Below are 14,105 nucleotides of genomic sequence, written 5' to 3'. Positions count from 1 at the left end.
ATGCCAGATACATACGAGGAAACAGAAGCCAACCCGGCACCCGTGTTGACCTTGACAGCCAGCTGGATACAAGGCGGCGTAGTACTCGACTGCGCCGCACAGCATAACATCCTAGACATGGGTGGCATCGATCAGTTCTTCCAGCTACTATCCACCGCGCTCCAAGATGTTGAATTCAGTGATGCGGCCATTGCGGCTAATACTCGGGATCGTCTTAGTATGTTTCCCCTACTTGGTCCCGGGATCAAACGCTGTGATCATTCTAAGATGCGTTGTCCATCCTCATTCACACCCACGCAGCGTCCCAATCCCCCACCAGAGTCTAGGCCTGCCTTCCACTACTTCCGTTTCGGGGCATCTGATCTGGCTCAAATTAGTACTCTCGCCCAGACACCGTCAACAGACGATGCTCTAAGCGCCTTTGTCTGGAAGCGACTCAGTGCTATTCGGCACCAGCACCTTCACCAGAATTTAGATACTATCACAGGCTTCTCACGCGCAATTGAGCTTCGACGAACACTTAATATTCAAATCGAATACATGGGCGTAACAGTAATGAAAACATCCTCACAGATGACATTTCACGAGATGGAACAGTCCTCCCTAGCAGACGTTGCCGTCCGTTTACGTCAGGACGTCCGGCGGGTTAGGGATCAGTATTTCCTTCGCAGCCTCGCCACGTTGATAGCAGAGGAAGCAGATAAAAGCACAATAGGTTTTGTCGATGGGTTTAATCCTGATACGTGGGTTAATGCTTCGTCGTGGGCTGGTGCTGCGACGCATAGACTTGAATATGGATTGCTGGGGAAACCAGCTTTTGTGCGGAGGCCCAAGTCAAAACCTGTGCAGGGATTGTTGTTTTTCTTGCCTGTGATGGATGATGGGAGTGTTGATGTACTTCTTTGTTTGAAAGATTGGGAGATTCGGGGGTTGTGTGAGGATTCGGAGTGGTCTCGGTATGCAGGGTATATTGGCTAATAAGATGTAGACATCGGAGCTCTAGAGTATATTGCATAGACTATACTTAGCAGCTACTTTAGTGTGGCTCGTGTGTGGATTGTGCTATCTATGTTCACGAATAATTAGATCATAAATGCTCAGCTCTAGTCTAGTCTTACATTGTTCTTTGTAAAGTGCTTGTCACATTGATTTGAAGCAGTTCAAGTCCATAACGACTATGCCTTGCAATTATGGAGTAGTAATATACAATCCTGTCCCACCCGATTCATCATCGTCATCTATGCAAATTCTCGGATAAAACCAACCCACAGACGCCATGACACGAAAGAAGCAAAACTGTAACGCCGAAGACACCGAGATGACCGAAAATGAAGCACCACGACATCGCCTAGTTCACGCATCCGCATTCTCGCTCTTGATATCATCCTCGTGGTCCTCCACCGTGAACGAGTTCTTCAGCTTACTAGGCCCGGGCTTGTTTGTAGAGGCCTTCTTGGGCGCGTTCGGCTTCTTCTTCTTTGTTGGGCTGGGGCTGCCCTCATCTTCGTCGGTGTGAGCACGTTTTGGTGCAGAGGAGGTGGGACTGTTGGCGCCACTAGCACCGCTGTCCGTCGGTGTTTTGTTGCGAGTGCTACCACGACCGGAGATGTTCATGCAGCGGTCCAGATGCTGGGCCACGCGGTTCATGACAAAGTATCGGGGGCAGACGGGACACTTGCTCGTCGGGACTTCGGGAATCGTGCTGTCTTTTTCTGTCTTCTTTTTCTTGGGATTTGGCATGATGGCGAAGAGCTTGCCGTGGACGTCATGGCCAGGTAGCACGATCATCGGTCCGTTCTGACAGTATTCGCGATTTGGATCGGGGGGAGGTCGGAATCCTGCGCCAGTGGGAGGATATGCGAGGCGGGGCAGTCGGCATTCTGTGCATATGATTTCCTTCACTGTCTTCATCGGGTTTCCCTTCAGGTACACTTTGCCATGGTCGAATGTTGCGGCGTTGGTCTCGAGGTGTGTATTTGCTAGTTTGACCGGATCGATAACCATGTCCCTAGTCTTGCTATCGACGATCGACTTGCTGGGCGACTCATCCGGCACGTATGCTCCTTCCTCGGCCTTTTGTCTCGCGAGTACCACCGCAGAGCGCATTCGCGCCACCTTCTCGTCTCGGTGGACTTTGGCGACTAGGTCATGAATGATGTTGTGGAAAGTTTCGTTGAGGATATCGGTCGACTGGAAAAGAAGATCAGAAACGTCCAGCATGACAGAAACGTAGATACCCAGGCAGATACATACCACTTTGGCGACAGTGCCGGCAGGGTAAACCGGCGTCGCAGAATTGGAGCCGGCCATTTTCGGAGCCGTCGGAGAATCCCCAGATTGATTGACTGTTCCTGTATGGCCGACTGTGTCTACCCGCGACACAGTTCAAATCTGTAGTTTCGCGCCAGTGTATTGTCTTATTCCTCCATGTGCTGTAAATCTATGCAGGGAGGTGCGTGCAACGAAATCGGAGTCGGCCCGAAAGAGGAGTGTCGGACATATGAAATCCAACCAAGCACACACCCTGAAGTAGGCTCGTAACTGCCAGGATGTCAATGTCAGAGAGATTGAATGGTGAAGTGAATAGTCTCGGGTGTGGGTTTAGTGAATTCGGGAGGTGGAATGAGGTGATCCACCCCCGGCTCCAAGAAGGGGAATGACTCCGAGGGGAAGGATGCCGGTGGATGGATACCAGTGAATTGGGGGTAATGTAATAGCGAATACTGACCAACAGAATAGAATGCTGGGGCCGTGTCCAGCTTTCTTATGAATACAGATGAAGAAGAGAACGAAGGCTGGAGCAAGTTGTTCACTGTCTTATCTCTTATCGCATCTCCGCATTCGCATTCAACTGAACAACTTGAACTTCAAAAGGGACCTGCGCTTATATTCTTACTATCAAAGATGGCTTACCAGTTCTTTGCTAAGTCAAAGTCGAGGACCTCATCCTCTTCTCCATCGCCACATCGTCCAGCTCGTCCAAATAAGCCGCCTATCCACCCACCCCCTCTCCAACCGCCGGCTGTCGCAAAGAGTGGCCCGCCTAATGTCAGCCCGGACACTTTCCCGCCATATCCCCATGAAATTCCCACGGGCTACGCGACAGGACACCCCTACATCACAGTAGAGACTGTGAAGACCGTACATATACCTTCTTTGACGCGTATCACGACTACTCTCTTGCCTATTCGCTACCCAACCTCGTTCTACACAAGTACGATCACTGACCCCGTCATCGCGTCGCTTTCACGCGTCGCAATATACCATGACCACCCTGTCGCCGCAGGGCCCTCCCCCGGATCCTTGCCGGGCACGGATCAAGTGATCGGCGGTATTAGGTGTAGGCTGGAGAAGCAGGATCCCGGGCAGGTGATTCACGGACGGGAGGCCACAAACTTGTATATTCAGACTTTACATCTTCTATCCGCTCATCGTGGCCGTGGCGTTGCGACCTCACTGCTGAACTCGTTACTCTTTACACCGACTGGGGATGGAAGCTCTAATCAAGTTTCTGAGTTGGTCAAACACTATAATATCAGTTCAGTGACCGCCCATGTTCACGAAGCGAATGAAGATGCTCTAAGATGGTATGTGTCCAGGGGTTTTAAGGTGCAGGACGGTATTGTTGAAGGTTATTACCGACGCTTGAAACCCTCCGGCGCCAAAATCGTTCGCCTAGAGGTACAATGGGAGGACGAGAAGGCGGAGGGGAAGCCACAGGTTTCTCTGGAGCTGAACGAAGCTGCTGAAAGCTCATCCCCGAATGATGCAGACGATGAGGACTGGGAGAAGGTTGAGGCAGAAGATAGCGATGAGGGCGATCATGGTGTGCAGCTATTGAGTGAATCACGAATCCTCGACAGTGATGACACACCTTCAAGGAAACGCAAGGCTGAGGAAGAGAAGGGAAACCACCCGCAACGGCGATGATGAGCATGCTGGGCCTGTTGACAGGCCCGTTCATAAGTTTGAATATAGTTTGGATACCCGCTCATCAGATTAAAGTTTTGCCTGCACAGCAGGTTCATTTCATGCATCAATGTGAACTAGTGCCTATATCTGAAACGAGTCTAACGTTTATGACGGCTTTGAATGATATTATGAATGAAAAGGTTGATTACAACATGTGAACTCGATAGCTAAGTATCTTCATTATCTTCATGACAGGATGAAAACGCCGAGGGTATCAACAGCAAAAGACAGGATTATACAGGGGCGTGTTAGACCTCGACTAGTGGTTATAGTTCTCCGCATGCAGAAAGATCTCATCCTTAGAACTATCCATCAACACCTGCAGTTGCAGCTTGGCCACAGTATTCGACAGCTCAACACGTAGACTCGGTGGGCCACAGACAAAGATACAAGCACGACGACCAAAGCTTCTAGAGTACTCGATTAGTAGCTTTGAAACATCAGGTCGGAAATAGTCTGTCTTCCAGTTGTCTCTTCGCAGGGAAGGCTGGAAAGATGCGTATCGCGGCGTAGGTTGTTTCTGGGACACAGGCGTTGAATTTCCAAACCCAAAATCGAAGCCAGGACTACTGCCTCCAGGCGATCCCAGTATGTTCACCGGTGGAATATAATGCCGAGAAGTGGGAACATGGTTCGCAGTATATGCGCCTGGGAGGGCAGCAAGGCCATCTTCGTTCTCCCGGCGTAGCTCCTTCTCACGCTCTGCATCACCAGCAGCTTCTTCCCGAATATATGCCGAATTTCGTTTATCAATGCCTTGGAGCATACCGTAGATCTTCTCCTGAATCAAGTCTCGACCAGCTTGATCAGCTAGCTGCATACCCGTGAGGAAGAAATGGCAATGCACAAGATTCGCTGGTGCACTATCACGACAGATTCGGAGTTCCTCTGAGAACCACGCCATGGTCTCGGCAGATCTTAATGCCCACACAACCTTGATCGACTTTGTGACCGCTTTGCCATCCCGTATCCGTTTGATGAGGTCCAGAAGCTGGCTGGCAATCGCGGTGATGCCACTTCCACCGGCGAAAAAGACTATATCGTCGAATGCGGCCATGTTGCGTTGCATGCCGCCATAAGGTCCCTCCAGATAAGCGGTATATGTTTTGAATGGACCATATTCTAATGCCTTTTTCAGAACATTACGGGTGAAACCTTCAAATGGTCGGAAAACCAGTGTCATATCGCGGTACTTCTCACCATACGCAGATGGAAAGTCGTCGCTGCAGAGCGAAGCAATTGTGAAAGGATGGCTCTCCATGAAGCCAATGCTGGGCATGCGCAGGTAGACATACTGACCAGCTCTCCAGCGCATTTTTGTGGGGATGGTCACTTTGATAGCATTTTGCGGGAGCAGTGTGATGGCGGATTCTTCTCCGATCATGAATGACGATGGCCGGAAGGGATTCGACCAGTTCAGGTAGAACAGGCGGATAAGATATGTTGAGACCCAGATCGCAACCGTCGTCCAAAGATAAGCCCACGACTTGAGATAATTTTTGCTATGCCAGAACATCATTGCCACGAAGATCCAGGAAACAGGAATATGGATGAAGATAAAAAGCTCATACATCCGATGCCGAAGGATAGGAAGCGAATGAACACAGAGAACAATCAGTGGTACAAATGCTGCCCATCCATTTCCATAATAGTAGATACCTGTTTGAATCCAGTTTCGGTAGTTGATCAAGGCATCACCCGTCCAGATCGGTGTGACATAGAATGGTACCACGTGGACAATACAGAGAAAAAGACAGATGTAAGAGAGCCAGCGATGCAACCCATTCAGCCGCTCATGGCCTACTCCAGTCATCATTGTGATGAAATTGGCTTTTGTTGCTAGTGCAACAATCCATGGAATCATGGCGACGGCTAGCATACCTGCGCGAACCGCAAGCGGTGGTGATCCCAAAGCAATGTACCAATAGTACAAGGGTCGTGGGACGAAGCAATATAGAGTAACGAAGATGAAGGTGACTGATACTATGCCTACCACTGCCAAGGATGGGAACACAAGTTCCATACCCAGAATGCTAAGAGTAGGAATAGGGCGATAAAAGATCCATCGGAAGAACGCGATCAACTTATTCAAGCGAATGACTTTCTGAAGAAGAGATTCACGTCTAGGAGCCGGATTTGATGCCGTTGTCGGGAAGAAGTTCATGCTTGAGGCATCGGTGCCGGCACTGGGAAGTTCATATTCGTCCGGCGTCGAGGTGCCATAGAATGTTCGAGGATTGTTCTCCCTGTGCAAAATAATCCGTACCTTGTCGCTGTAGCCGTGGTAGAGTCGGATGAGCGTAGCAATGACCAACAGCAAAATTGCAAAGTAGATGAAGCCATATCCGTATTTAGCAGCCTTACGGAAAGAGTCTCGTTTCATTTCATTCTGCTCAGCAGTGGTTGTCGAGGCCGTAACCTCGACATACACTCGCTTAGCGAGGGAAATGAGAATTTCCGACATTTCAAGTCACAGTATTGAGCACGATATATAACTCAAGTTTCCTATACTCTGGTCGCATGGTAAGTTTGTTGTTTTGCCAGCCACAGCGTTGTGGAGCCTACCTTATTTTCCGATTGAGAGTTCGAATATAGAATATTGAAGAGCTCGCCCTTCCAAATACTATCGTCGCATGAAGTTCATACCGGCACGATAGCACGAAGGTACATCAATTGACTAGTTCGGGAGCGGAACAGGGAAAATCGGGGGAACCCCCTTCTAGATGTATGTAGTGCACCAAAGCGGGGATCCACTAGCCGTGCATGGTCAGACTGTAAGTAAGATCAGCCACCGCGTAGTTCGACCGGTTGGCCAGCAACGGCCAATACAAGCCGTACGATCCCTGAATGGTCAACTTGCGGTGTCGAATCTCTCGAATCGGGCGTGCCGCCAGGGCGACCGCAACTTTCAGACCTCGTGGAGAATGGATCTTCCAGTTATAGGTGATGGTTTAGCGCCTCCGAGACCAATCAGCGGCAGCGTTTTGCTGACAAGGTGACTGGGGTGATCGGGCCGCATTAGCGTGGTGGAGATTGCTGAATGTGTACTTCTATGCACGGTTCCTCTGTCAAAATAGCAAGGTCGGAACTGGGTTTGTACCTGGTTGCTGCAGTGCCGCAGCCCTATTTGTTAGACTCGACTCGGAGAATATGGTTCATCACCCTTGACGTATTCTAAGTTTTTTTTTTTTGGGCCGAACCTCCGAGAGGTAAAAATAGTAATCCCTGGAGGGTTTGCGCATGGAAAGATGTATCTAGAACTTGCATCTAGAACGCTGCTGGTGAGGGGGAAGGTACATTGGAGCTGTGGAGAGGCTTCGGTGCTTCCCATTGCTATCTACAAACAGTAGCAAACATTTTACCTTATGGGAGCTGGGCAGAACTTGCCACTTAGAACAAGAACTAAGAATTTATTGTCGCATGTCGTCAATGGGTACATGCTGTATCCTTAACTATGAGTTGTATGATGGAGTGGTATATCATGCTAAGTGAGGAAGCGAGCTTGAAAAACAGTTCTTTGACACAACAGTGATCCAAAATAGAGACAAATTCTCCATATGTAAAAATAGTGACCTTGAAGTCATTATTTTCTAAAAATTCAAGGTTTGGGGCACATGCAAGTCTGTTATCGGGAAACTTATATGGGGCATCTTCCCCTGTGGCGTTAAACAGTTCTTTCCAAGGTTGTCAGGTCACCTGCCCATGCAACGTATCAGATCCAGATCTTCTATAATTTCGCACGGCCAATAACCAATCAAGAAAAGCGACAATCTTCACCAAAACATCCCATTTGTCGCGAATACTTCACCAGGTCACGTGTACTGTATAGAACTGGCTGCCTGAGGCCATATAAACACCGCTTTTAGGCGGAATAGTACTGCCGAATAAATGGATATCACTTTTTCCTCGACGATCGAAACGATCAAGCTGGAAGTTGAAATAGCTAAAACTTATACATCAACGCGCCACCATGACTTCCCCAACAACGGCGGCACCTTCGGTGCCTCCATCCCTCTCACTCCCACCCTCACAATTCGCCCGCCTTCAACCACACGCCTACCTCCTTGCTCATCTTTCCCCACCACCAGCGATGAACCAGCCCTCCGTCCGGGCCAATGGCCGCGCTGCGTCCCAATTCCGAGTCACATCCGCCAACGCAGGCTCCTTGACCCACACAAATGGCAGCGCCGTGGTGCGCATCGGCGACACAGCCGCCGTGTGTGGTGTACGTGCCGAACTGCTACACACAGAGGACATTGCATCGTGGAGCGTATCCCAGTCTTCGTCCGCTACAAACAACAAATCCAATGGAGCTGGTGGTGAAGAAACTGATGCCGAAACCGAAGAAGACCGCGCTCACATCGAAGACCTCAACTTGCTCGTCCCCAACCTTTCCTTGAGCACCGGCTGTGCACCGGGCTTTATTCCTTCCGCCCCGCCTTCAGCGCTGGCTCAGTCGCTCTCACATCAGATTCTGTCGCTTCTTCACAGCACACGCCTCGTCAAGGCAGATGATTTGCGTGTTTGGTATCAACCGCCAAATTTGGGTCCGGAGTCAGAACATAATGAGAATGAGATGGATGTGGATGGCAGCAGTGAGAACCGCCAGCCTCGCGAGATCAAGGCTTTCTGGGTGCTCTACATTGATGTCATGATAATCTCACTGGCGGGTAACGCCTTCGATGCGGCGTGGGCCTCGGTTCTGGCTGCTCTACGCGACACAAAGCTTCCTAAGGCATGGTGGGATGTGGATAACGAGACCATTCTCTGCTCGGAAGATGTCAACGAAGCTCACAAACTTTCTCTGCGCGGCATGCCGATTGCCAGTTCGTTCTGTGTTTTCGAAGCCGATGCTGCTGCTGGGTGGCGGGCTGTTGTTATCCCGGATGTCGAGCAGCAGAACGCGAAGAAGCAAAAGAAGAAGGATTCTCAGACCAGGTGGATTCTTGCAGATCCTGATGGATACGAGGAAGGGTTGACAATGGAGAAGGCCTGCGTTGTTGTTGATAAGGAGAATGGGAAGACGGTTATCTTGAAGATGGAGAAACTCGGTGGTTGGACGATTGATACGGAAGATCTCCGACAATTGGTGGATATCTCGGCGCAGCGATGGGATGAGATGAAACAGATACTAGGATAATGCTGAAGCATGAAAAGAAGATATGATACCACATCTTTAGAGTTACTGAGATAATGAACAAATTTTCCAATAATGAAATGTTTCATTTTCTATATCATTGCGTTGTAACTCTAAGCAGAGGATAAAGCAACACAAGGCTTCGAGTACGCTTGGGATCACTCTGAGGTTGACCGTCTGGGAGTCCCGCGGCGTTTTTTCAGTGGGCGCTCGTCATCGTCATCAATAGGGCCAGGAATCATCACCAGTCCTTCATCGTTGATAGGGCCCTCATCATAATCAATACCCTGCTTGACGTGTTTCTTCCGGGGGAAAGAAATCGAGAACGAGATCAAATCCAAGTCGTCCTCAGCATTTTTGACTTCAGGCTTATCTGTTGCAGACTCCTTGGTCTTGCCTCCCTTGTCTTTTGTCGACTCGCTCTTTTCGTTGACATCCTCCTTTTTCTCCTCGGATTTTGAGCTGAAAACGGTCATATCGCTAGAGAAAATGCGCATGAAAAGGCCCTTAACGCCATCATTGGCAGGCACATGTTTCTCATCTGCCAGTTTCTTATCCGAATCTTCCTTCTCTTCACTGTCTTTCTCTTCATCCTCTTCAGCATCGCTGAAGTCTGACATCAAACGAACCTCACCTCGGCAAAGTGCCGTACCCCATAGTGAAATTAGGATACCAGGAACCAAATACAGAAGAGCAGGTTGGGCGTGGTTGAAGCGTTGCATGACAACAAGGGTGGCAACCATTCCAAAGACATAACCGATAAGACTGGCCTTGAAGTATACCTTCGGAAAGGCTCTAGCATCGTGATATGGTGGCTTGATTTCTGGCTCTTTCGCTTGGACCGAAGGGGCCCAGAATCGCTCGCCCCACGAACCGGTTGCTCGCTGATACTCGGGTTTGGCTATTCCGTCTTCCAAGCCTTCAATCTTCGCCTTTTGAGCCCCCTTGAGTCGATAGTAAAGGAAAAGATCAAAACGCAGTGCGAGACAAACCATCATACCCGGGATCACAATATCTCCCAAACCTAGCATAGCATGCGCTGGTTCGCCAGTTTCATCGGTACGAGGGAACATAAGCTTGATGGGGACGTCCAGGTTTTTGGCAACGTGAACCATTACGGGAGTAAAGAACACGAAGTAGATATCGTAGAAGAACAAAGAGATCAGGATAAGTGATCCGGTGCCGAATGTTGTTGGAGACATCAGTTGCAGAGTTCCGTAGCAGAAACTGAAGCCAAGGAAGTTGGTCAACCACCATGGCTTCTCCACAAATTGGAAATAGACCACGGCGACAAGAGCGACAACAATACTCAGAAGGTCGAGAAGGCCCACGAGAGGTTTGATATCGACCAAGCCACGAATGTGAAATCGCAGTCTCAGCTGTTGATAGGAGGCGTTGCGACAGGCCCACAGCCGATTTGAAATGAATCCTGGGAGTGGAATCCTGCTAAAGACCCCAGGAAGGGGAGAGCTTCGTGCATACCCAGGGCTGTTCACTCCGTCTGTCGATTTGGCTTTGAACAGACGCTCGGACTGCTTCGCATGGAAGATCCTCCCTTGATGGCGGTAGTATTTTGGGAAGATGAAGGAACGACCAAACAAGAGAACATCCTTCAGGAAAGCCACAGCAAAGAACATGCCCATTTGTGAAAAGTAGAAGCCGAGGATCTTGTTGACAATGGAGGGATCTTTGAGCCATTTGAGTGCCGCGTATAAGGAGCACAGAGTGAAGCCCGCCGTTAAAGGGAACATCAAAGCATCTGACGGCTGCAATCCTTCCAACTTTTCGACAGGTCCCTCTTCATCGTCGTCCTCTTCGTCGTCATCATCCTCATCATCACAGTCTTTATCAGACTTCTTGGGAGGCTTGGCAGCAGAGGATGGCCTTGATAGAGCGGCATGCGCGGCAATCCAGATGGGAAATAGCGCAGATACTAGTAAATGTCCATACAGGGAGATTTCAGGTCCCAGACGGGGAAGATAGTAGAACGCGTGAGCAATAAAGTCAACGAGGGGGTTGATATTGTCCTCAGACATGTTGTTTTCGGTCCGCTGCCTGGACAAGGCATGCAATTCAAAAGACGACAAAGTCAATATGGAAAAGAATGAGAAAAAGCAACATAAGCTTAGTCCATGGTAGTCTGGGTGATGTTAAGGTGGAAGTCATGCAAGTTGTTAAACCGTGTAAACTGCCACGCCAAGCTCCGCCTTTGCTCTTCCCTTCTCCAAAAGAACTGCGCAAAGAAACCGCGATCGCCCTCCCAGAAACCACCTTCAATATGGCGACCGAAGTCGCCTTTGATACCTCAATGGTAAATTATGATCCCGTTTATGCCCTTGAATTATTGCTGACTCCTGGTAGGGTACTTTCTCTGTCGAGCTCTACAACACCCATGCGCCCAAGGTGAGCAACCAATACCCCCACTCTAGTTCGCAACGGCCAACGAACTAATATCGAGCTATCTAGACCTGCAAGAACTTCGCTACGCTCGCACAAAGAGGCTACTATAACAATGTCATCTTCCACCGCATTATCCCTAACTTCATGGTTCAGACCGGTGATCCTACCGGCACTGGCCGCGGAGGTAGCTCAATCTACGGCGAAAAATTCGAAGATGAGATCCGTGGCGACCTAAAGCATACTGGTGCTGGTGTTCTCAGTATGGCAAACAGTGGTCCCAACACAAACGGCAGCCAATTCTTCGTTACTCTCGCGCCGACACCGTGGCTGGATGGAAAGCACACAATCTTTGGTCGCGTGAAGAGCGGGATGCGGGTGATCCAACGCATGGGTCTAGTCAAGACTAAGGGAGAGGACAGACCCGTGGACGAGGTCAAGATCATCCGGGCCAGAGTGGTGGAAGAAGGGACAGAGGAGTGAAGCCATTGAAGGCCCAGCACCATCTTTTAAAACCGCTGCTATTGCGCAGGGATTCTTCAGCTTGTTCTCTGCGCATTCTGTATGAGATCGACAGGATGCGCATACTGTAGCTTGCATTGGGATCAAGGACTTGTCAATAGGACAAGAGCAAGCACAAGCGCAGCACCACGGACGGGCGACGCTCCACTGGAGCAACGTAGCCATAGCTTTGGCTTGCGCATTGGGGCTATGACCAGACCACGACTATTTCTATCGATTCTACGAGAGCTGGAGATGTAGACAACTCCGAGCTTAGACAATGAATGTATCACTACAAAACGAACCGCTTCCATCAGATGTTACCATTCCGGAGCAGCAGATACAGAGTGAAGTCTCTCTAGCACTCCCACGACGAGATCCAGTGAAGGCTCTCGCCATAAAACCCAATTTGCCATGGAGGGCAGTCGGGCTGTGCAAAACACTGGGAGTGGCATGATGAGGGAAAAGGATTGCTGGTCCGTCGAATTTTGCTTAAATGTGGGTGGCTGAGTAATCAGAGTCACGTGCGGACATACTGTTAGCTTCACACCTGGCGATGAACTCTAGTCATTCAGTCTTTATGCATAGAGTACTTGGGATATTGCCTTGAAGGAGCAAACGAGCTTTTGAACTTGGGGCCAGCCGTCTATCTATACGACCGGTAGTAACGAGTGTATACGTTCTGTACCAGTGGCTGGCGACTGCAGTCGACGTCATTGTTTATTGAGCAAGGATCGAGATCAGATAGCGAAAAGAGGCAGGATACGGACTTTACAGTCTAATAAAGGATACTCAGAAATTTAAAATGCGCCATTTAGTCATTCTCTGATTGCAACTATCAATGACCAATGAGGCTATTTAGGGTCCGAGTATACCGCTGTCGATCCCGCTCCAAAGTCAACTTCAGTCCCAACTTGGCGTTACGCCCCGCCGCGGGCCCCAGGGCTGTCAGCAATAATTTTCTATATATTCCCATCGCCGCTAGTATTCATCGCTTCAGTAACCAAATATATTCGCCATGTCCAAGGCAATTGATCGAGACCCCTCGCCGCCTCCCTACACAGAGAGCGCTCAGCCATCGCACGAGCACGTCCCGCCATATGAAGCACCCTCTTATGGCGAAACAGCAGACGGCTCTAAAAATATTCAAAGCGCCACTAATTTTCCGCCCGTTTTGAATGGCTACTTCCAATGGAAAATAACCAGGACATTCCACTTGGGACCCTCAGCCGAGGAGAAATTTATTTGCGGTAACAACCCACGCAAATCTCCTGAGTAGCAAGCCCTTGATCGAGCTATACGATGGCCCTACAAATGAACACCCGATAATGGCGACAGTTCGTGTCGACAAATGGGGTCGGACTAGGCCAGCCACCATCACTCTTCCCGCCCGCCCTGGTAGCCCCCACGTGGGGCCTATTGAGGAACAATTGATGCCATCATCGAAGGGTTCTTTCTCTGCTTCGTCAACCTGGGCTTTTGAAGTTGGTGCGACTGGCAAAGAGAGCACGCGGGGACGTTTTGAATGGCGTAGTAGCCATGGCAAGGAAATTAAAGACCTCGCTACTGGTCTCTCTCATGGTTGGAAGTTGGTTTGGGTGTCTGGCCCCGGAGCCTCGGCTGGCGGGAGCAGGAAAGACAGAGTCGCGGGTCTTACTAGCGATGGGTTGGAAGTAGTGGCTATCATTGCTCATAATGCTTCATTCAGCATGACAAAGGGATTCAGATTTGCTTTCATGGGTGCTGGGCTTACTGGAATATTGGGGAAAGCCTGGGAGATTGCAACACTCTCTTCGGCTTTGATGCTGTGGTACTCGGATGTTCAAAAGACGGCTGCAGCGAGCGCCGTGGCCGCATCCGCTTGATTTCTGATATTAATTGATATTCAGTTCTCATAATGCTCTTATTGGCGGCGGTCTAATGTATACAATGTGGATTATGGCTCACAATTTGAATGGAAATGGCGGCATTATAGAGGAATAATTTTATGAAAAGATCTCTGGTCCATATCACTTGGAGTTTCTTGAACCTAAGGAAACATCATTCTTAAAATTCTAGTCAATGGAAAAGACTGCAGCTCATTTGAATATACTCACCG

At 49.5% G+C, this 14,105-nt stretch overlaps 8 protein-coding genes across 8 annotated transcripts; 5 read left to right on the top strand and 3 right to left on the bottom strand.

Moving 5' to 3' along the window:
- Nucleotides 1-978, top strand: N7484_001055 (uncharacterized protein; the record flags this gene model as incomplete). The annotated part of the gene is made up of 1 exon (XM_057111475.1): nucleotides 1-978. The coding sequence occupies one exon, from the start codon at nucleotides 1-3 to the stop codon at nucleotides 976-978; it is 978 nt and encodes a 325-aa protein (XP_056976212.1).
- Nucleotides 979-1,353: 375 nt separating this feature from the next.
- N7484_001054 (uncharacterized protein) lies at nucleotides 1,354-2,310 on the bottom strand (the record flags this gene model as incomplete). The annotated part of the gene is made up of 1 exon (XM_057111474.1): nucleotides 1,354-2,310. One exon carries the CDS (start codon nucleotides 2,308-2,310, stop codon nucleotides 1,354-1,356), a length of 957 nt encoding a protein of 318 aa, XP_056976211.1.
- A 594-nt stretch (nucleotides 2,311-2,904) lies between these two features.
- Nucleotides 2,905-3,930, top strand: N7484_001053 (GNAT family N-acetyltransferase; the record flags this gene model as incomplete). Its single annotated transcript, XM_057111473.1, has 1 exon — nucleotides 2,905-3,930. The coding sequence occupies one exon, from the start codon at nucleotides 2,905-2,907 to the stop codon at nucleotides 3,928-3,930; it is 1,026 nt and encodes a 341-aa protein (XP_056976210.1).
- Nucleotides 3,931-4,231: 301 nt separating this feature from the next.
- N7484_001052 (putative metalloreductase transmembrane component) lies at nucleotides 4,232-6,436 on the bottom strand (the record flags this gene model as incomplete). The annotated part of the gene is made up of 1 exon (XM_057111472.1): nucleotides 4,232-6,436. The coding sequence occupies one exon, from the start codon at nucleotides 6,434-6,436 to the stop codon at nucleotides 4,232-4,234; it is 2,205 nt and encodes a 734-aa protein (XP_056976209.1).
- A 1,506-nt stretch (nucleotides 6,437-7,942) lies between these two features.
- On the top strand, nucleotides 7,943-9,112 carry N7484_001051 (3' exoribonuclease family protein; the record flags this gene model as incomplete). The annotated part of the gene is made up of 1 exon (XM_057111471.1): nucleotides 7,943-9,112. One exon carries the CDS (start codon nucleotides 7,943-7,945, stop codon nucleotides 9,110-9,112), a length of 1,170 nt encoding a protein of 389 aa, XP_056976208.1.
- A 155-nt stretch (nucleotides 9,113-9,267) lies between these two features.
- N7484_001050 (aspartic endopeptidase) lies at nucleotides 9,268-11,145 on the bottom strand (the record flags this gene model as incomplete). The annotated part of the gene is made up of 1 exon (XM_057111470.1): nucleotides 9,268-11,145. The coding sequence occupies one exon, from the start codon at nucleotides 11,143-11,145 to the stop codon at nucleotides 9,268-9,270; it is 1,878 nt and encodes a 625-aa protein (XP_056976207.1).
- Nucleotides 11,146-11,387: 242 nt separating this feature from the next.
- cyp1 (putative peptidyl prolyl cis-trans isomerase (CypC)) lies at nucleotides 11,388-11,989 on the top strand (the record flags this gene model as incomplete). The annotated part of the gene is made up of 3 exons (XM_057111469.1): nucleotides 11,388-11,420; nucleotides 11,471-11,512; nucleotides 11,576-11,989. 3 exons carry the CDS (start codon nucleotides 11,388-11,390, stop codon nucleotides 11,987-11,989), a joined length of 489 nt encoding a protein of 162 aa, XP_056976206.1.
- A 1,036-nt stretch (nucleotides 11,990-13,025) lies between these two features.
- N7484_001048 (uncharacterized protein) lies at nucleotides 13,026-13,872 on the top strand (the record flags this gene model as incomplete). Its single annotated transcript, XM_057111468.1, has 2 exons — nucleotides 13,026-13,257; nucleotides 13,346-13,872. The coding sequence occupies 2 exons, from the start codon at nucleotides 13,026-13,028 to the stop codon at nucleotides 13,870-13,872; spliced, it is 759 nt and encodes a 252-aa protein (XP_056976205.1).
- Between the last annotated feature and the right edge of the window lie 233 nt (nucleotides 13,873-14,105).

This window comes from Penicillium longicatenatum (assembly GCF_028827895.1).
Source record: "Penicillium longicatenatum strain IBT 33135 chromosome Unknown contig_1_segment0_segment0, whole genome shotgun sequence".
Lineage (NCBI taxonomy): Eukaryota > Fungi > Ascomycota > Eurotiomycetes > Eurotiales > Aspergillaceae > Penicillium > Penicillium longicatenatum.
This window is presented reverse-complemented; position numbering and strand designations above follow the sequence as displayed.